Genomic DNA, 22,770 nt, shown 5'->3' with positions numbered 1-22,770 from the left:
TAATACATGTCCCTGCTTCTCATCACTTACAATCAATTTTATGCCAGCTAGACTATTAATATGGTTTTGAGGTTTTAGAGAAAATCCTATATCCTAATATAGTGTTCATGTATTTGCCAGTAAATTTATAGTGCTTGCTTTTCTCTCCCCATATTTACTCACTATGTAGTATTGTATATGTAATATTGTACTCAATATGTTCAATATGTAGTATTTATAATATTACATAAATATCCACAGTATATGTGTGTTATTTATATTACTTTACTATCCATAGCATATGAGTTTTATAATATATATATATATATATATATATATATATATATATATATATACTAGCTATCACGTGTGCTATCTATGATTACTTCTTTGGTTTTCCTAGTTGCATTCCTTTTGAACCTTGACCTTACCAGTTGCACCTATGCAGCCTACCTTGTACAGCGTGTCATTGCGAGGCTTGGCCAGCAGGGGGCAGCGCTCCGCCCTCCACATTAGAGCGGGTCCCTGGACTCGGGAGGAGCACGGGACTGTATGTCAGTGTGGGAGGAAAGATCCCAGAGAGGGCGCACGGTGCGGGGCTTCTCCTATCCATGTGCAGTGCCCCTGAATGGAGAGTTTGGGGCTCGTTGTGTGGCGACCATACCCAGTGCTTGTGAGCCTCAGCCTGCTGTAAACTTGTGACGTGGTAAAGTGGAGTATACTGGGAGCAATGGCCGGGGTCAGAGGTGTGTGCTGGACACAGCCGGTGACCGGACTGCTGCCCCTGCTGGGACTATGGCTGACAGCCCCTGCCCTGCTGCTGGCGGAGACCCTGGGTGAGTTACCTGTTGTCTGATCTGTGTGTGGGACTTGTTACCTGAACTTCACTAGTTCCTCCATGTATAATATCCTGGCCAGTCCCACTGCATGCAAGGACTTCAGGTTAAGTATTTTATACTCAGACTTTTATCTGTTCCTGGGAAAGTTGGGTGACGAGCGATAAGCGCACTATTACAGCTGCCCCAAACTACTGTGTGCCCAGTAGGTGCCTGGTAGCCGGGTAAGCTTTAGTAGTGGCAGTGACTGTTGTCATTCAGCCTTTAGGGGTATTTGGTAATTTTTTTTGCAGATCATTGTCCCATTGCCCATGTTTTCTGGTTGAGCAGGTCTATGAAAGTCATTGCTATACTCTGTATATCTAGGAGAGAGTCTTATCTGTTCATCTTGGAGAGTGCTGGGATTTGTTTTCATCCTCCTATAATAGGAAGTGAAGAGTATGGTGGACATTAAAGGCATTTACGTGTTGTGATTGCTGAAAATCCGCCACCAGTACGATCAGTCGCCTCGCTGTGAGGTGTCATACTCAAGGTCCACAAGTTATAAAAGTTATTATTGGCCAATATGTACTGTATTAATGTTTTATCACATCGTGGGACCTATCATCCGTATTTCTGGTTAGCTTAATACCTCTGGTGTAGGGAATATAAGGGGTTAATCCTTCTGCCATAAGACTTTCAGGTCAGCCAGCAGATATGACTGGTAGTGGTGCCCATAGCCAGTATATCCTCTGCCAGGCAGGGATATAATATGAGTGTTCAGTGCTCTATTCCTGCCATGATCTGAAGTTTTCATTGGAAGGTTCTGTTCACACTTTTTTTTTAGTTCTACCATGTTTTCATTTCTCTTTGATGGACAGTAGAGAAGTAACAAAAACCTGAGTGTTTTAACAGGGGCATCCAGGGAGTCTTTTTTACACTTCCTCTCCAGTAAAAAAAAAAAAAAAAAACCGCTGCGTTTCCACAATGTGGGGATTCAGACTAAGGCCCCACATAGGGAAACAAAGCTAAAAACAAAAAAAAAATGCAGTGGAAATGCATTGTAGTTTTTGGTTTTGTTTTTTCCCCCGCAATCTGCGTATTTACTTCCGTTTATTAAATCTATAGGGAGACTGTCCGCATTTCCGCTGGTATGATTTACTTGCTATAACTTTCAAAATTGCAGCTTTTCAACAGTGGATTTTTTTCTTCAGTGTGTGAATGGGATTAGCCACAATCTCGCTCACTTTGCAGGTACTGTAAATTGCAGCATTTTTGCATCGTTGGGCTTCAGCCTTAAGCCCACATATCTTAACTACAGCGTTTACAGTACCTGCAAATGGATGGGATTCTGGGATGGGCTAATCCCATCCACCTATTGCAGAAAAATATCCGCAGCGGACATGCTGCCATTTCAAAAGCCGTCACATTTTTGTAAATCGCAGCATGTTAGATATACCTACAGAAACGTTGAAGTTTTCCGTATAGGTATAATTGAAACAGAAAGTCTGCAGAGAAAAACTGTGCGGACTTTTTGTGAAATGTGCTGCGAGAAAATAATTTCCTCTCTGCGACTTGCTACATGCGGACTTAAACATAGGCTAAGGCCCCATGGGACGATCCATAGCGCTAAAGCGCTGTGGGAAACACCGCAACGGGAACATATCGCGGTTCTTCCTGTAGCGCTTTGAACGGGAAGTTCACAGAGTTCCTCCTCAAACTTTTTGTTACCATTATATCTACAGGGAAGATTGCGGGAAAATTGTGGCGTTTCTGGCACATAGAGCCCCAACCTAAATTGTTTTATAGTGGTTTGGGGCTGGTTCATGTGATTGGAACTAACACCTGGCCTTGAGTCATTCTACCTGCGCTCCCCTGTGCCAATCTCCTTAGCAGACGTTCCTGTGAACATGGGAGAAGCTGTGAAGTGACTTGGAAGTCAAGTGCTGGTTCTGATCACATGACTTGAGATGACAACCTACCTGAAATTCCTAAGCCGAGAAGCTTTAGGCTAAGGCCCCACGGGCCGTAAATTGCAGCGCTAAAGCGCTGCTGAAAGAATCGCGGCATGAACGCATTGCGGTTCTTTCCGCAGCGCTTTTAAGAGAAAGTTCACAAAGTTTTCCTCTGCGGACTTTCTCTTAACGTTATATCTACGGGAAAGCCGCCAGCATTTCCGTAGATATAATTGACATGCTGCGATTTGTTAGGCCGCAATGGACTGGAAACGCTGCGATTTGCCTGCAGCAGAGACGCTGCAGGAAAAATCGTGCATTGTACAGTGCAGGAGAAGTGGAGGGGATTCCTGTGAATCCCATCCTCACTTTGCGGAAATGATCGCAGTGCAGACATGCTGTGATTTCCAAAACCGCCGCGGTTTTGAAAATTGCAGCATGTCAATTATATCTATGGAAACGCCGGCAGCTTTCCCATAGATATAAATGTAACAGAAAGTCCGTGGAGGAAAACTCAGTGAACTTTCTGTTCAAAGTGCTGCAGGAAGAACTGCAATGCGTTCACGCCGCGGTTGTTCCCGCAGCGCTTTAGTGTGGCAGTTCCGGCCCATGGGGCCTAAGGCTGAGGCCCCACATTGTGAAAATGCAGCTTTTTTTGTTGCAGATTTTGCTGTGCTTTTTTGAGCCAAAGCCAGGAGTGGACTGAACAGTAGGAAGGAGTATAAGGGCTAGTTCACACGGGGGAAAAGAGGCTGATTTTTGACTGCGGATTTTGCTTCAAAATCCGCCCCTTTACAATAGTGGTCTATGTAGACTGCTAGATTTTTTTTTTTCTGCTAGCATAGAAAAAGAAGCGACATGACCTTTCTTCAGATGTTTTCCGCCTGAAGAAAGCAATAGAAGTAAATTGGAGGTGGAAAACGTGTTTTTTTTTTTTTTTTTTTTTTTTTTTATGAGAGGGGAAAACAACCTGGCGTTTTTTTGAAGCTCCAAAGAGTGTGGCAAGGTCCGAAAAAAGCTTCCTAATTAGGAAGCGTTTTTTTCTGGTGCCAAAATAAGCCACACGTAATTTACATGTGAACTAAGCCTAAGAGTTTCCTATATATTTCCCATTTCTTTTGTGGTCATTCTTGGCTTTGGCTTAAAAGATTGCAACAAAAAAAGCTGGGTTTCCACAACAGGGGTCCTCATCACAAAGCTAACTGGTTTCCTTTGGCGTTTTGAAAACCAAATCTGTTGTATCTGTCAAGGATCCAATGAAATGGAAGCCATGACTCGAGTGAGAACTGTCTAAAGCCTGTATAGACAGACAAACTAAAAGAATAGCTGTACCAGTTTCTTTATATAGCTGATACCGGCAGCAGACAATGGACCTCATTGACTATAAAGGGGTTTATTGGGTTTCTGTCTTGGTGTCAAGAGTTTTGTGTTTACTGGACAAAATAGCACCGCATGCTGAGCTACTGTATCTTGTTCTCCATTTTTACAGAATCCGTCATGAACACAGATGTGGACCGATCCTAAGTCAGTGTTTGGTCTTAGGGTGCATTCACACGGAGTAAAATGGAGTGTAATTTTTACACGTGTAAAAAATTTACGCGCGTATTTTGGAGCGGTTTTTTACACGGAGCGTTTACGGAGTGTTTTTTGGAGCGTTTACGGAGCGTGTTTTTCTACACACGTAAACGCTCCAAAAAACGTTCCGTAAACTCCACATGTAAAAAAAACGCTCCAAAATACACGTGTAAATTTTTTACACGTGTAAAAATTACACTCCTAATTACACTCCATTTTACTCCGTGTGAATGCACCCTTATTCTCACAACCACATTTTGGTGGTTATGCTGTCTATGTTTACAACAGTCTGCAAACGATAGTACTGGCCCATTCATTCCTGTGGCACCATACACGTAACAGTGTATTTTCAGGGTCCTGTGTGTGGGGTCAGGTGAAAAACTCAGAATGGTGCTATTTCTATCCATTTTTCCACGTAGTGATTACTGATATTAGTGAATGGGGCCATGTAGTCGTGAACAGTATACAAATGTCATCCGTGTGCCATCCATATGGTTTAATCACGGCCCAGTGACATGCATAGAAGTGTGTGCGTGTCCCCTAAGGGTGCATGCACACTACGTAACGCCGGGCGTGTGTATGAGAGCCGTACACGCCGGCGTTACAGCAGGGCTGCCGAACACTTCCCATTCACTTCAATGGGAGCGCTCGTAACAGCGGCGTTTACGAGCGCTCCCATTGAAGTGAATGGGAAGTGTTCGGCAGCCCTGCTTTAACGCCGGCGTGTACGGCTCTCATACACGCCCGGCGTTACGTAGTGTGCATGCACCCTAAGTCTGTGTTCTCACTCTTAGGAAATTGGAGTCTGCAAATTAGAAAATTCGAAGCCAAATCTGTATGTAGCACCCTATACATTTCAGTTGGAACTGCAGATTTCTCCACTATTTAAAGGGGTTGTCCAGGCAAAACTTTTAAAGTTTAAATCTGCTGGGGACAGAAAAAAAAAACAAAACAGCTCTTCGTGTCCTCTCCCGTGTCTCTTCTAGCATTGTGCTGAAGCCACTTATTGGTTTCAGTGGTCACGTGATCACTGAGGCCAATCAGTAGCCTCAGCAGGCCTTGGGAAGAGGACCCGTGATGTCACATTCAGGCCTTTCGCTTACTGGCCTCACCAGTCACATCATGGTCACACGTTGGCCTATATGGGTGCCATGTAATACTAAAATTCAAAAGGGAGCATCCTAATAAAATTTATTGAAATATAGTTTATAATATATACTCTGTAGTGGATGTTTTATTGAACACAACTTCTGACCTATATTGTATATTGGAGGAAAAGTGACGCAATTACAGCTATAAGGTCCTCCAAGGGTTTCCAAGTTAAGATTTGTTTTCTAGAGAAAGATTTTTCTGTGAATCATGTATGTCACATGATGACAAGCAGCCATGATGGACACAGCAGACATCCGGGCCTAGTATGAAGTGGTTGCGCTGGTTTCATTGATACATTACTAATTTTAGAGTCATGCTTGTGTTTTAGATCTTTTGTTAGTCACTGTCTGAGATAGTCTGCCGACATGTAATGTCACTTCTGTTATGAAACACATAATGAGTGTGGGAAAATTGTCTGACTGTGAAAGATCAGCTAAAAAGATGATAAACTGGTTCTCAGTCTCGATGGAAATTTGTCACAATATACCATATATTTTTATTAGTCTATCATACTGAGCTAATGGCGGAAGACTCATGCACATTTAACCCCTACCCACTCTGCGCCGTATTGTTACGTTATGCTGAGCATTTAGTTAATGCTCAGCACCAAAATAGTACAATGCTGAAATGTCAGGGGCACTACATTCTAGCACTCAGATGTGTTACTCAGTCGAGGGCCGGGACCATCCACTGGAGTCGGAAGATACTCTGGCGGAGTAATCCCCTGGACCAATAGTACCAATGGTACCAATAATAAGTACAACTTGTCCACACAAATTAGGAGCCCAGATGTATCTCTGACAACAGTACAGCAAAAACGTTATAGGGGTCAAAATACAGTGAGCCTAGGAAAATCATTTGTTTTCAAAAAGTGGCGATTTTTTTTTTTTTGTAAGACGTAATAAAAAAATCTATATAAATATGGTAATGCCGTAATCATAATGACTCACCGGACAAAGCTGCCATGTCATTTATAAGGCAGAGTGAACGCCATAAAAAAAAAACACAAAAAGTTATGATAGAATTGTGTGTTATTTCATGTGGACCCTCAAAAGATGTAAATAAAAGTGAAACAAAACCTATTACGTACCATAAAATGGTGGTAAATGAAAGTACAGCTTGTCAAGTCCCATTACCAAGACCTATTATTGACCTGGAAATTCCCCTCCGCTCTTCCAGTGCCATTGCTTCAGTCTGCCCTGCTGGTTCCTGTTTACTTGGCAGTCTCCACAAGGCCATGATTAGGGCTAGTTCACACGTGGGCAAAGGGGAGGTTTTTGACAGCGGAATTCGCTTCAAAAACCTCTCCTTTAACATGGTGGTCTATGTAGACCACTAGCTTTTTTTTTCCTCCTAGCGTTTTCCGCCTGAAGAAGCGACATGACCTTTCTTCAGGCGGAAAACGCCTGAAGAATTGCATAGAAGTGAATGGGAGGCGAAAACCGCGCGGTAAAAAACCGCGCGTTTTTTTGCAAAAAACCGCGCGGTTTTCGCCTGCAGTTTCTATAGCACATATAGGAAAAAAAAACCCTAGCGAAAACCGCTAGCGAAAACCGCGTCAAAAACCTCGTCAAAAACCGCGTGGAATGCAAAAAACAGCGTCAAAAAAACTCCTCGAGGTTTTTTACCTCGCACAAATAAGCTAGGCGGTTTTCACGTGTGAACTGACCCTTACAATACTTGACTGTTGACGTAAATAACTGGCCTCAGTGCAATATTTAGGTCTGCTAGTAATGTAGATATAGAGAGGTCTAGTGACAAGTAATCCACTGCACTTTATCTGCTATAAAAGAAGGTTTTCCAGGGCTTGCAATCAGTGAAGGTCTGAAACCAGGGACCCTCACAGATCAGCTGGTTGAAGAGGCTGCAGTGTTTTTTACTGTGTTTTGCATAATACAAACCAGCCCAGACACAGTAGTATAACCCACAATGAAAACTAGCCAGCAGGTGATTCTAGAGGTTACTTGGGACTTATAGCCAGGGGTTCATCTTACACTGTTCGCCCACTTTATGAAGCATCGCAGTGCTCTCTAGTGCTGGGTACCCATAAATATGTATTACATGGTTGTGTATTGGATTAATTTCAGAATGTGGATGCAAACTGTAAGCAGCCAGGAGATTACAGTTTACTGTCATCTAACTGGGACATAGGTGACCTTTATATAGGGGAAAGTTATGTGTTGTAGGGAAGGTAATGTGGTATACGAGAGCTCCTTTGTATCCTGTTCTTTCCATGACCATTAAATACTACATCCAGAGATTCCTTGCTAGTTTGTGATCTAGACCCCATTCAGAGCTATAGATTCTCTTGCCTTTATTGTGTTTCTAACTGAAGGAAGTGGTGTCCACTATTTATGGGTTAAGAAAACAGAATGCCTCACCAGTGTCTTGGTTTCCTGTTACAAAATGTAATGGGGACCTGTATGTGTGAGCTGTTAGATGGTGTACTAAAGATGAGTGGGTGTAAAATAGTGTGCCATGAGGGTATGAGCGTGCAAGTATTACATGATACAAACATGCTTCTGTTTATCATGGATATAATACTATTGATTTCAGGAACCTGCTAATGGCCACTCATTGAGTACTTATTACAAAGGGAAAAAAAAAGCATGTGTCTTACTATTATGTGTAAGTATATGTGTGCGTGTAATTTTTATTTATTTTTTTTATAGTGGGGAATGTACCATATATACTCGAGTATAAGCCGACCCGAATATAAGCCGAGGCTTCTAATTTTACCACAAAAAACTGGGAAAACTTATTGACTCGAGTATAAGCCTGGGGGGGAATGCAGCAGCTACTGGAAAATTTCAAAAATTAAAGAGTTTTTGGGTGCAGTAGGTGCTGGGGAACGGGAGGGGGTGTCTGTCTGCCCCTTCCCTGAGCTTGAGGACTGTTTTTTTTTGCTTGTTTGTTTGTTGCCCCCCCCCCCCCCACTTGGAATTCAGCCTGACTCCTATTAACCCCTTCCCGACGGAACAGGAGCACTGCAGATACCCTATATTCAGTAGACTGGGCACTTTCAGTCACAGGGATACCTAATGTGTATGTGTTTCACAGTCATTTTCTACTTTTATATGTATTCTAGGTAAAGGAGTGATTTAGAACTTTATTTTATATTTTTATTATATTTTTAAAGCATTTTTTTCTCACTATTTTATAGGAGATTCTATACATTACTATTGCGGCTGCTCATAGACCCACCACCACCACCACCAGAACCAAATAAACAAAAAAAACCACTTTTGCTTTATCCGAGTAGAAGCCAAGGGGGGCTTTTTCAGCACAATCAATTTGCTGAAAAACTCAGCTTATACTCGAGTATATACAGTAGCTTGGTAGAAGCAGTGGTGCAGACACAAACAGTCAAGAAAAGAACACAAAATATGCAGCAAACAGTTTATTTAGAAAAAAAATATAAATGAATAAATATACCTTGACTTCAGGCACAAAATGAGCAAAACAAAATATAGCCTTAACTTCAGGCAAAAATAACACAAAACCTGCCTGTCTGAGCGCTATCTAAACAAAGATGCTCTAAACTGTACCTGTGGCGTACTACCAGTCACACGGTCAAAACAAAACAGAGGCTATGATCCACACTGGTCTGTCACCAGATAACAGGGTGTTGGGATAGAACCCAGCTCCTCTACTCTCCCCCAGGAACTGTTCTGAAGTGCAGCAATTTATGGCCCAGTAATGAGCCTATGACACACACCTGGGCTGCAGTTTATATAAGATTCTCCCTGGACCACACGTATGTCAGGAATCTGGGGGAGATATCCATTGACTCCAAAATATATATTTTCATATTTTTATAGTAATTTTTTTATTATGCTGTTAGCTATTGTAATAATCCAGGTAACAGTTAATATTAATAATATTAGCCTGGCTTCTCCTCCTTCAGCCCAGTTTTGCCAGTTTGCTACCTGTATTTTTAATGGCTTGCACACTGATCGTGTTTTTTTTTTTCTATGGCCCCATGCACGCAAATGTGTTTTTTTTATTATGGGTGTTTAGTGGGAAGGTCTTGTGGAACGGGCTTATTCATTGAAAGCACAGACAGCAAATGGGTACTATTTGTGTGCCATCCATTCTGTTTCCCCATAGGGTTGTACACGTAACCTTAGGCCTAGCATGCATGCAGACTTTTAGCAGGTATAATAGGAAGTGTGGAATTATAGAATTATTTGACAACATAGACTCCGCTGAGTGTTTTGTCCGGGCATGTCAGGGATCCATGGAGTGAATTTTGCTGAGGCAGCTACTACCTTCCTGCGTTCTATGAGTTTCAGCCCCATAATAACAGGAGCAGGCTATTCTTATTCTTGTGCTATAAGGTACAGGGCTGCCTGCTTACTGTGCTAAGTGATATTTTATTCTAGTTAATAGAGATGAGCGAACAGTGTTCTATCGAACACATGTTCGATCGGATATCAGGGTGTTCGCCATGTTCGAATCGAATCGAACACCACGTGGTAAAGTGCGCCAAAATTCGATTCCCCTCCCACCTTCCCTGGCGCCTTTTTTGCACCAATAACAGCGCAGGGGAGGTGGGACAGGAACTACGACACTGGGGGCATTGAAAAAAATTGGAAAAAGTCATTGGCTGCCGAAATCAGGTGACCTCCATTTTAGACGAATAGTGGATTTCAAATCCGGGTCATATGAGAATGTGAACTTTGTGACTATGAGACAGGGATAGCTGTACAGGCAGGGATAGCTAGGGATAACCTTTATTTAGGGGGGAATGTTATTAAAAATAACTTTTTGGGGCTCTATCGGGTGTGTAATTGTGATTTTTGTGAGATAAACTTTTTCCCATAGGGATGCATTGGCCAGCGCTGATTGGCCGAATTCCGTACTCTGGCCAATCAGTGCTGGCCAATGCATTCTATTAGCTTGATGAAGCAGAGTGTGCACAAGGGTTCAAGCGCACCCTCGGCTCTGATGTAGCAGAGCCGAGGCTGCACAAGGGTTCAAGCGCACCCTCGGCTCTGATGTAGGAGAGCCGAGGGTGCACTTGAACCCTTGTGCACCCTCAGCTCTGCTACATCAGAGCCGAGGGTGCGCTTGAACCCTTGTGCACACTCTGCTTCATCAAGCTAATAGAATGCATTGGCCAGCGCTGATTGGCCAATGTATTCTATTAGCCTGATGAAGTAGAGCTGAATGTGTGTGCTAAGCACACACATTCAGCTCTACTTCATCGGGCTAATAGAATGCATTGGCCAGCGCTGATTGGCCAGAGTACGGAACTCGACCAATCAGCGCTGGCTCTGCTGGAGGAGGCGGAGTCTAAGATCGCTCCACACCAGTCTCCATTCAGGTCCGACCTTAGACTCCGCCTCCTCCGGCAGAGCCAGCGCTGATTGGCCGAAGGCTGGCCAATGCATTCCTATGCGAATGCAGAGACTTAGCAGTGCTGAGTCAGTTTTGCTCAACTACACATCTGATGCACACTCGGCACTGCTACATCAGATGTAGCAATCTGATGTAGCAGAGCCGAGGGTGCACTAGAACCCCTGTGCAAACTCAGTTCACGCTAATAGAATGCATTGGCCAGCGCTGATTGGCCAATGCATTCTATTAGCCCGATGAAGTAGAGCTGAATGTGTGTGCTAAGCACACACATTCAGCACTGCTTCATCACGCCAATACAATGCATTAGCCAGTGCTGATTGGCCAGAGTACGGAATTCGGCCAATCAGCGCTGGCTCTGCTGGAGGAGGCGGAGTCTAAGGTCGGACCTGAATGGAGACTGGTGTGGAGCGATCTTAGACTCCGCCTCCTCCAGCAGAGCCAGCGCTGATTGGTCGAGTTCCGTACTCTGGCCAATCAGCGCTGGCCAATGCATTCTATTAGCCCGATGAAGTAGAGCTGAATGTGTGTGCTTAGCACACACATTCAGCTCTACTTCATCAGGCTAATAGAATACATTGGCCAATCAGCGCTGGCCAATGCATTCTATTAGCTTGATGAAGCAGAGTGTGCACAAGGGTTCAAGCGCACCCTCGGCTCTGATGTAGCAGAGCCGAGGCTGCACAAGGGTTCAAGTGCACCCTCGGCTCTCCTACATCAGAGCCGAGGGTGCGCTTGAACCCTTGTGCAGCCTCGGCTCTGCTACATCAGAGCCGAGGGTGCGCTTGAACCCTTGTGCACACTCTGCTTCATCAAGCTAATAGAATGCATTGGCCAGCACTGATTGGCCAGAGTACGGAATTCGGCCAATCAGCGCTGGCCAATGCATTCTATTAGCCCGATGAAGTAGAGCTGAATGTGTGTGCTAAGCACACACATTCAGCACTGCTTCATCACGCCAATACAATGCATTAGCCAGTGCTGATTGGCCAGAGTACGGAATTCGGCCAATCAGCGCTGGCTCTGCTGGAGGAGGCGGAGTCTAAGATCGCTCCACACCAGTCTCCATTCAGGTCCGACCTTAGACTCCGCCTCCTCCAGCAGAGCCAGCGCTGATTGGCCGAATTCCGTACTCTGGCCAATCAGCACTGGCTAATGCATTGTATTGGCTTGATGAAGCAGTGCTGAATGTGTGTGCTTAGCACACACATTCAGCTCTACTTCATCGGGCTAATAGAATGCATTGGCCAGCGCTGATTGGCCGAATTCCGTACTCTGGCCAATCAGCACTGGCTAATGCATTGTATTGGCTTGATGAAGCAGTGCTGAATGTGTGTGCTTAGCACACACATTCAGCTCTACTTCATCGGGCTAATAGAATGCATTGGCCAATCAGCGCTGGCCAATGCATTCTATTAGCGTGAACTGAGTTTGCACAGGGGTTCTAGTGCACCCTCGGCTCTGCTACATCAGATTGCTACATCTGATGTAGCAGTGCCGAGTGTGCATCAGATGTGTAGTTGAGCAAAACTGACTCAGCACTGCTAAGTCTGCATTCGCATAGGAATGCATTGGCCAGCCTTCGGCCAATCAGCGCTGGCTCTGCCGGAGGAGGCGGAGTCTAAGGTCGGACCTGAATGGAGACTGGTGTGGAGCGATCTTAGACTCCGCCTCCTCCAGCAGAGCCAGCGCTGATTGGCCGAATTCCGTACTCTGGCCAATCAGCACTGGCTAATGCATTGTATTGGCTTGATGAAGCAGTGCTGAATGTGTGTGCTTAGCACACACATTCAGCTCTACTTCATCGGGCTAATAGAATGCATTGGCCAGCGCTGATTGGCCGAATTCCGTACTCTGGCCAATCAGCACTGGCTAATGCATTGTATTGGCTTGATGAAGCAGTGCTGAATGTGTGTGCTTAGCACACACATTCAGCTCTACTTCATCGGGCTAATAGAATGCATTGGCCAATCAGCGCTGGCCAATGCATTCTATTAGCGTGAACTGAGTTTGCACAGGGGTTCTAGTGCACCCTCGGCTCTGCTACATCAGATTGCTACATCTGATGTAGCAGTGCCGAGTGTGCATCAGATGTGTAGTTGAGCAAAACTGACTCAGCACTGCTAAGTCTGCATTCGCATAGGAATGCATTGGCCAGCCTTCGGCCAATCAGCGCTGGCTCTGCCGGAGGAGGCGGAGTCTAAGGTCGGACCTGAATGGAGACTGGTGTGGAGCGATCTTAGACTCCGCCTCCTCCAGCAGAGCCAGCGCTGATTGGCCGAATTCCGTACTCTGGCCAATCAGCACTGGCTAATGCATTGTATTGGCTTGATGAAGCAGTGCTGAATGTGTGTGCTTAGCACACACATTCAGCTCTACTTCATCGGGCTAATAGAATGCATTGGCCAGCGCTGATTGGCCGAATTCCGTACTCTGGCCAATCAGCACTGGCTAATGCATTGTATTGGCTTGATGAAGCAGTGCTGAATGTGTGTGCTTAGCACACACATTCAGCTCTACTTCATCGGGCTAATAGAATGCATTGGCCAATCAGCGCTGGCCAATGCATTCTATTAGCGTGAACTGAGTTTGCACAGGGGTTCTAGTGCACCCTCGGCTCTGCTACATCAGATTGCTACATCTGATGTAGCAGTGCCGAGTGTGCATCAGATGTGTAGTTGAGCAAAACTGACTCAGCACTGCTAAGTCTGCATTCGCATAGGAATGCATTGGCCAGCCTTCGGCCAATCAGCGCTGGCTCTGCCGGAGGAGGCGGAGTCTAAGGTCGGACCTGAATGGAGACTGGTGTGGAGCTATCTTAGACTCCGCCTCCTCCAGCAGAGCCAGCGCTGATTGGTCGAGTTCCGTACTCTGGCCAATCAGCACTGGCCAATGCATTTCTATGGGGAAAAGTTAGCTTGCGAAAATCGCAAACTGACAGGGATTTCCATGAAATAAAGTGACTTTTATGCCCCCAGACATGCTTCCCCTGCTGTCCCAGTGTCATTCCAGGGTGTTGGTATCATTTCCTGGGGTGTCATAGTGGACTTGGTGACCCTCCAGACACGAATTTGGGTTTCCCCCTTAACGAGTTTATGTTCCCCATAGACTATAATGGGGTTCGAAACCCATTCGAACACTCGAACAGTGAGCGGCTGTTCGAATCGAATTTCGAACCTCGAACATTTTAGTGTTCGCTCATCTCTACTAGTTAATGTTAAATGAAATGAATGAGCCTTTCATTGTGTTTAATGACCGATGACCCTGTGTAATAAGAATCTAGCATCTGTTGATGGGATCTTCTTCCTTTGTCCTGGTTGTTGGGAGTGCATAAGCAGTGTGGCTTATGTGCAGACATTATTTTATCTGTTTGTCCCGCTTTCAGCACAAATTACCAGGGGAATGCTTTGTTTCCACTGATCACTGTCTGAGAGATAACATCCCACTCAGCGTGGTCACAGCACAGCGTCTGCTACCGTGTCCATAGGATTTCCTGCTTATTCTCTTTGTTCTGCAACTGTAACATATTGCAAAGCTTCAAAGGTTTTCATTTACAATCTTGCTTTCTTTTTTTTGTAGTACAACAGTTTGAAAAATGCTGCTGCTGTTTTATTTATTTATTTATATAGCTTGCTTATATAGTGCCGTCATATTCCGCAGCACTTTACAGACCTAGTCAGTCACTGTCTAAAGTAGGGCTCACAATCTACATTCCCTATCAGTAGGTCTTTGGAGTGTCTGAGAAAACAGGAGTACTCGGAGGAAACCCACACAAAAATGGGGAGAACATACAAACTCCTTGCAGATGTTGTCCTTGGTCCCATCTATCTCTCCTGCTCATCTTTAACATAGTGATTCCTCCTAGCATATGACAGCTTTTACAATTGGACTTTTGAGGATTATACTACAGACATTGAGGATATTTAGGCCAGGGCCTAACAGGATGAACCTGCTGCAGAATTTCCCATTGATTTCCTCTGAAAATCACTGCAACAGATATCGCCCATTGTTCCATTGTAATAGATGGAAGCTTCAGCAGTTTTTGACACTTCTGGTTCACAAGATGCAGCGCCAGTTTTTATCAAGACCCGTTGCATTTGTGTAAATGTCACCCACAGTGCTGCTATGGTAGATCGCAGTGCAGGCTGAGCCCCTTTTACAACTAAAATCTGTGGTACAATAATGCAACTTAAAGGGTAATTCCTATATCAGCGCATTGCAACCAAAATGGGAATAACTTCTAACCAGACATTCACACAACAAGTTTGTGTGTGAACCATATTTACTAGCCTGAATAGTATGACAAGAGATGGACTCCTAGCAATACAATTATCTATGCTGTTTGGAGTCCCTGACTCCCAGTGACATACTGACCCATAGGCAGGGAGTCCTAGCATCATAGATAACTGTATTGCTAGGAGTCCCTCTCTGGACTGTTCAGGATGGTAAATCCCGCCAAACAATGCGTGTGAATTCGGGTTAAGTCCTGAACCCAGGGCGGAGTTTGTAGGAATAGCAGAACAGCGCCGTTTTACACCGTTCATGTAACACCCACAGAGGTGAATAGGAGCTATGAAAACGGCAGAGAACATTTAGCTACCGTTTCTTAATTGTGGCAATATGGAACCTATGCCATTTGTCTTGCTTACATAAGTATTCAGGTTTTTGTCTTTCGGGTCCGTATGGGGACCCTAAAGATGGAGACCCTGTCAGCTTAAAAGCTGTTACATGTGGAAACCCGTAGACCCCATAGACTTTAATAGGAACCGCCTGGTTGCCAGCGGTTTTATACTGAGACCAACAGAGAGAAAAGCCCTCCTTGCAGGACTTTTCTCTCTGACAATTTTACGCGGATTCTGTAGCAGAGACCTATACACATGTGAATCCAGTGTCAGGCTAAGGCCCCATGGGAAGTCCCGCAACAATAAAAAATGCATAGCGGTTCTTCCAACAGCGCTTTAAACAGAAAGTTTGCTGAGTTTTCCTCCGTGGACTTTCTGCTCCAATTATATCTATGGGGAAATCGCTGGCATTCCGTAGAAATAATTGACATGCTGCAATTTCTAAAATCACACTGGTTTTGGAAATCGCAGGGTGTCCGCACCACAGTTTTTACTGCAAAGTGGGCATGGGATTCGCAAGGATCCCATCCACTTTGCCCTTAATGTAAAAAGCTGCAATTTTTCCTGCGGTGTTTCCGCGCTGTGGGGCCCCGGCCTTATACGGTTTCTGTAACTCCCATTCACCACTATGGTTTGTCCTTTCCATAAGTCCGACCCTAGAGGGGTGCAGTTATTTCCATCTCGGCAGTGACTTGCTGTGATGGGAAATAATTTTACCACAACTTTAGCTGAAGAAGGAGCAAAAAGTGTGTAAAACACCTTATAGTTTTCTATAAAATATTGGTAGAGAGTACACCAGCCAAGGAGAAGAAGAGGCTGTCATCAGGTTGCTGCTGTAAAAACCAAATAAATGAGTCAAATTTTCATGTTACACCTGTAGATTACTATTACACATGGACATTTTGGGCCACTTCCATAGCATGAATTCTGCACTATATGGCAACCTGGCTTCAAAGGGTCAAATAAGTGAGGCTCTACTTACTTTTGTAGGGGAAATTCTGCTTGTATATGGCATCTGATGAAGCATTCTTAAAGACCTTTTCTATATGCATCCTGAATATGCCCGTGTACTGGAGCCCAAAGAAATGCTCTGTACTTTCCTTACGTTTGACCACACATACTGAGGAATGTTCTGGAAGTGTCATTATGTCCTGTTTGATGACATGCAGACTTTCTTCAGAGATGTCATGAGTTGGTGTCCAGTGACCCCTGACATCCAGCAGTGACATGTATACAAAACATCTGTACTGTCAGTGCACTGAAGTGTTCATCGTATTGAAAGTATCATGAAGCGTTATTCAATTCTTATAGATTATAAGAAACAATAGCAAAATATGTGTAAGTAAAATAACAACATTGTGATTGTGTGAATTCGATACTAGAATGTACAGAGCTTTTCTGACCAGTTTAATATCTGGATTGTGGGCTTGATGCCACTAGTCATAGAATCCACAATGTCCAAATCATTGCAAATGTTATAATGGAGTCAGATGATACTGCAGAGACCATTCATGAGGTCAGATTGTGGCAGATGTTCCTGGACAGTTCTACAAGCCTCTCTACTTTATGTGCATTCTTGGAAATAACATGCACTTGGCTGACCAGGGGGAAGATGATCCTTCCGTGAACCGGTTGTGTTGTGGTGCATTAGCAGTGTGTCATTCACACCTAGGCTTTACTTGGTATTGTCATGTTCTGGAGAGACACCAGCTGGCAGTCTTGGTGCTGACTTCAGCTATTTCTGGGATTTGGATGGCATTTTAGTGCGAGGATCACCTTGGAACAAAGCACAACATGCTCTGCTGCTTCTCTCGTGACCTTGGTTCTTATGTAAATTGACAATGTCTGGCTGGTGAGTCTTTAGTCACAGACTGCCAATGTGAGGGGAATGTTTGCTTCTATGCAGGTTGTGAGTCTGTGGAATGACCTAGCACAGTAAATGATAGTGTACAATACAGTCATGGAACTATTTACAGCACAGGTCCCATTTCTAAGAAATCTTTTCTTTGGCACTGCACCGCTCACTTGGTTATCAGTACTGCAGCAGTGTCCCATAGTCTTGAATGAGACCTTGCTATAGTACTCCTAACGCCACTATTAGAGCAAGTGAATGGCTCAGCACCCGCCATGTAAACAATGCTTGGAGCTGAACACTTTCATTATGTTCAGCTCCTCTGCAGATGTCACAACAGTGGCCCCACCACGCTCTATAATTGATGGATAGGCCATCAATTTTTAGAAGGTAAATAACCATTTAGGGCTGAGGCCCCACATTTCGGAAACACAGCTTTTTTTTTGTTGTTGCAGTTTTTGTTACAATTTTTTTGAGCCAAAGCCAGGAGTGGATTGAGCAGAAGGTAAAAATCTAAGAACTTCTTATATATTTCACATTTATTTGGTAGCCATTCTTGGCTTTGGCTCAAAAAACTGGAACAAAGAAATGCTGCGTCTCCGCAATGTGGGGCCTCAGCCTAAAGGATTTATCTGGGAACTTTTTTTTTTTGCTAGCTTTCTTCCTACTCCACCTCTGTCCTCCCTTCTCTCTGGGTTCAATGATCTAGTCTACCAGCCCCTTTTAAAGGGAGTCTGTCAGCACAAAATTGACATATAAACTAATCACAGTAATGTATTTCATATTCAGGACCGCTGCTCCATTCTTGTGAAAATCCTTTTATTCTTATGCAAATTAAAAGAAAAGTGCTTTAGGCCCCGTTCACATGGGGCAAGAGGGAGCGGTTTTTGGTGTGGAATCCACATAATAATCTGCCCCCTCACAATGGTGGTCTATGTAGACCGTTAGCGTTCTTTTTTCCGCTAGCAGCATGTTGCTGCTATCGGAAAAAAAGAAAGGAGCTGCCCTTTCTTCAGGCGGATTCCGCCTCGCGACAGCACCCTCCGGACTAGGCCCATTCATTTGGGCCTAATCCGGAGCGGATTAAATCTGACTATGATCACGTAGCCCTGAGTCAGAACAAGACTAGATACACAAGGTTCGATATATTTTTTTTTTTCATAAAGTAAGTCCCCAGATAACCTCTTTAATACGGTCATGTTATCAAAACCTAACATTTTTATCCTGTTGGAGGTACGCAACTCCATCATAAATGCAAGATAAAATGACTTTCTGTATGTCCAACAAGCATAGGAGTGACACTACCATACCCTGGTCCAGTTGACATTCTAATCTGTACTGTGGATAAACCTTATGGTAACAGATGTTACTTGGATGATAACATAAAAATGTGAAACTTCCAGCAGGCTTCCTGGTTTACCTGTGATAAATGATTTCACTATATTAAATGGAATTGAATTGTATGTGATTTCTAGCTGGATGTTTTATTATCTTGGTCTTTCTTTGCTGTTATGCTCCTGAATGAGACACCATGTGGAGAATCCTCACCTGTCCTGTTTGTAGATACCATTGTGTGTGTACTTGCTGTAGTGAAGTTTATTTTGTGGACCGTGCTTAGATATGTTGTTTTTGGCACAAGGAAGCTGCTTGTCTACCTTGGTCATTCTGGAATGATGACTTGCTGGAAATCCTGCTGACAGGCTGCGCTCTACTATAGCATGGATTTGGAAAAGTTTACATAGCCTGTTATGTGCAAGCAAATCCCATGTGTAACTGTCTTCTTAACCACTTCATGACTGCAGATTCACTCTCTAGCTAAAGACATATTGGCATCTCAAGTCATGTTAGAAAATGTTCCTATATTGTGATAAGTTTTATATACGCCGTATTGATTTACTGTGCGCCATGCAGGATGTTTGGGAAACTACACGCAGGGGATTGATAAAACCAAAAAAGATGTTTCTAATATGTTGCTGGTCTGAACATGAAGAAATTGCTGATGTATGTTTGTGTTTAAGATGTGTCCCTTGGTGCTGCACCACAACTACACTACACCGCATAACACACTATTATTTTTATATATGTTGTGCATACCTACAACCGGTTGTATGGGTGACGTTGGGTGGAACGTTTACCTGTAAGACTGTCAAGGAATTGCTGACAGTGGTAGAAGTTAACTATCAGTGGCTCCATTCTCAAATATTTACCAACTGGGTGGGTGCTCATGGGAGAAATTATCTCTATTATTTGACTAGAACACACAAGTGCTTTGGCCTGTCATGTCATCAATCTACTGTCTGCCTTATATAGTCTGTGATTTAGTCAGGCATTGACAGGACCTCTTCTCTTCTATACACTTGTCTGTAAATACACATCAGAATACTATTAGGCCGTGTTCACATGCAGCAAATTATCATATTTATATTGATTTCATAATACATCCCCACATCTGAAAGCACCCAGTCTATAAACATATAAAAATACTTTTCACACATGGCAAATGCCACGGCAAGAGTAAAAATCTAAAGGGCCAAAGCACTGTTTTTTGGGGGGATTTTTTGCCACCTAACACCCCCCCCCCCATAAAATTTAAATAAAAACTGATCAAAACATCACATTCCCCAGATTGGTATAACTAAAGAGTACACCTGGCCCCGCAAAAAGACTCCTTTTGCATCCCCGTACACAGAAACATAGAGAAAAAAATTTTTTTTTTTTACAGATTTTAAAATATAGTGACTCCAACAAGTTTTTCTTGCGCTTTTTTTTTTTTTTTTTTTTTTTTTTTTGGGGGGGGGGGGGTTAAAATGTAAAACCAAAGCCTGTAAGATTGTCACACAAACGCAGTTTTTCCCCAATCTGCCCTTCCATTATGAATCTATGGTTCTGTTAACAGAAAAATATCAGTTATGGGGTTTGTAAGGCGGGGAGTCAAAAACAAAGATTGAAAAAAATGCCTGTGGCAGGAAAGGGTTAAGAGTCATCCAGTTTGTAATATTGAAGGCCTATCCTTTGGGTAGCTCCTTGATGTTAGATCTGTGACACTCCTAGAGCCGAGACCCCTGTAGATCTGCTATTCAGGGACAGCGTAGTTCCTGGTAATGTTTATACGCATTGGGTTTTGGTTCTGAAACTTTGCCCCACGCTGTGTGATCTTGCTCTCATGAATTATTTCAGTTATTTTACATCCTTGCTGTCCTGTCTCGCATTGCCATTGGCTACAGAATATTTCACTAACTGTGCACTATCTGGTCAGGATTGCTGATATGGGAAGAACTAAAACCAAAATTCACTGGCTTGGCATGTAAACACCTCCGCTGATTTTTTTATTTATTTTTGTTCATAGAACTCGTGTTATTTAGAGCGCGCAAAATTACGCGCATTTTTCCGAACAAAAAAAAGCAATTGAACTCAATGGCTTACTACATTTTACATGTGCAATTTGTAGCAAAATGCGCGGAGCGTTACTCTGTGTGAAGGTGCCCTTAAAGGGGCTCTGTCAGCAAAATCATGCTGATAGAGCCCCACATATGCGTGAATAGCCTTTAAAAAGGCTATTCAGGCACCGTAAGTTATATTAAACTACCCCCCAGTTTTAAAATAAAACCCTAAAAGAATGTTATCTACCGTACTTACGGATTGTGCACGCTGGGCGGGCATTCAGGGTGTGTCGTCTTCTTCATCCACGCCTCCTCTTCCTCCGGTCCTGTCATCCTCCGGCGCTCACGAGCGGACACTGATATAAAAAAAAATGGCCTGGGCGCCTGCGCAGTAGCCGTAGTAGAAGCCGCATGCTACTGCGCAAGCGCCCAGGCCATTTTTTAATATCAGTGTCCGCTCGCGAGCGCCGGAGGAGGACAGGACCGGAGGAAGAGGAGGCGTGGATGAAGAAGAAGACACACCCTGAATGCCTGCCCAGCGTGCACGATCCGTAAGTAGATAACATTCTTTTTTAGGGTTTTATTTTAAAACGGGGGGGGGGGGGTAGTTTAATATAACATTTACGGTGCCTGAATAGCCTTAAAGGCTATTCACGCATATGTGGAGCTCTATCAGCATGATTTTGCTGATAGAGCCCCTTTTAACCTTCCCGGACACCTGAAGTATCTGTGTGCCAAATTTGGTGAAGATCGGTCCAGTCGTTTGGTCACGCTTAAAGAACAGAAAGACAGACAGACATAAATCCATTTTTATAATATAGAGAGATTTATGAACAGTGTGCACTTGACACTTGAAAAATGTGCACCAGCAAAGGCATGGTTCAGTAGTGTCTCACTTTACAACATATTTATACAGAAAAGAACAAATATGTCTTAGATTTTCAATGTAGCCCAAATTTAAAATTTACTTTATGCGCCATAAATTCCCATTGTGTTCCACATATTTGTCTCTTCAGTAAGTGAAAGGATTTGTGTCTGCAAAAAACCAGGGGTCCAGACCGAAAAAGTATCCCAAAATGTGACAAATATAATTAACCCATAGAAAATGTCATCAAAGGTGCAAAAACTGATATTGTGTTATTATCTGAACAAACGTTGTATGGAAAGAATTCAGTTCCTAGCAAAGAACTCAAGTCGTATTTGTAGTGTCTTTATGTGAATTTTAGTGCAACCATACTGTTCAAATACCTGTTATCCAGTACATCTTGGGAACCTTGTAAGTAGACTAAAGTTTATTTTTCAAATTAAACACGCAGCCACTATATTTTGGTTGGATTGACCTAAGTCTGACTGTTATGGCCACCTTAAGGAAGAGAAGATTAATAAAAGTATGGCTAGGTTCACACCTACGTTTGTTGTCCTCCTGGGCATTCCTTTCCCCATTCCACTTGAAAAATGCAGAGAGAAAAACACTTTTTTTGTGGGCGGAAACCTAACGGACCCCATTATAGTCTATGGAGTCCACAGGTAACTGCTTTTTTTTAAGCGGATTAGGTTTCCATTCGGGGGGGTATCCCCAAAACAGAAACTTAAATGAAGGTGTGAACCTGGCGTAATGATAGGTTCACACTAGTGTTTGAGTCTCCATAGAAGACTCTGTCTCATATTCCGCTTAAAATCAGAAGTGAGAAAAGTCCTGCAAGAACTTTTTTTCTCCACCACTTTCGTCAGAAACCCAGTGGACCACATTATAGTCTATGGGGTCCGCGGGGTTTCCAAGGGTAACTGATTTTTAAGCAGATAGGGTTTCCTGAACCTGAGGCCTGGTTCACATCTGTGCTCGGGCCATTCCGTTCACTTATCCACAAGCAGCACTCTTCTCTCCGTGTTTTTCGTGCAGAAACCACACAGACACTATTATAGTTTGACCACTTTTTGTATTCGTATAGGTTCCGTTCTGAGGGGGTGGGCGGCTACGGAGCGGACTCCCCGAACGGGAACCTGAACGCATATGTGAATCGGGCCCGAGTGTGAACCTGACATATCATAAGTTTATGAATGATAAATATTGTAAGTGAT

The 22,770-nt window shown here is 43.7% G+C and overlaps 1 protein-coding gene across 1 annotated transcript in view; it reads left to right on the top strand.

Moving 5' to 3' along the window:
* Positions 1-534: 534 nt before the first annotated feature.
* Positions 535-22,770, top strand: part of DCBLD1 (discoidin, CUB and LCCL domain containing 1) — a 52,863-nt gene continuing 30,627 nt past the window's right edge. The window contains exon 1 of the mRNA XM_075268090.1: positions 535-815. Coding sequence (XP_075124191.1) covers positions 710-815 — 106 coding nt within the window. The 5' untranslated portion in view covers positions 535-709. The remainder of the gene's footprint in view (positions 816-22,770) is intronic.

Source organism: Leptodactylus fuscus, chromosome 3 (genome assembly GCF_031893055.1).
Source record: "Leptodactylus fuscus isolate aLepFus1 chromosome 3, aLepFus1.hap2, whole genome shotgun sequence".
In the NCBI taxonomy this organism is placed as follows: Eukaryota; Metazoa; Chordata; class Amphibia; order Anura; family Leptodactylidae; genus Leptodactylus; species Leptodactylus fuscus.
The sequence above is the reverse complement of the archived record's forward strand: the minus strand, read 5'-3'. Positions and strand labels throughout refer to the sequence as shown.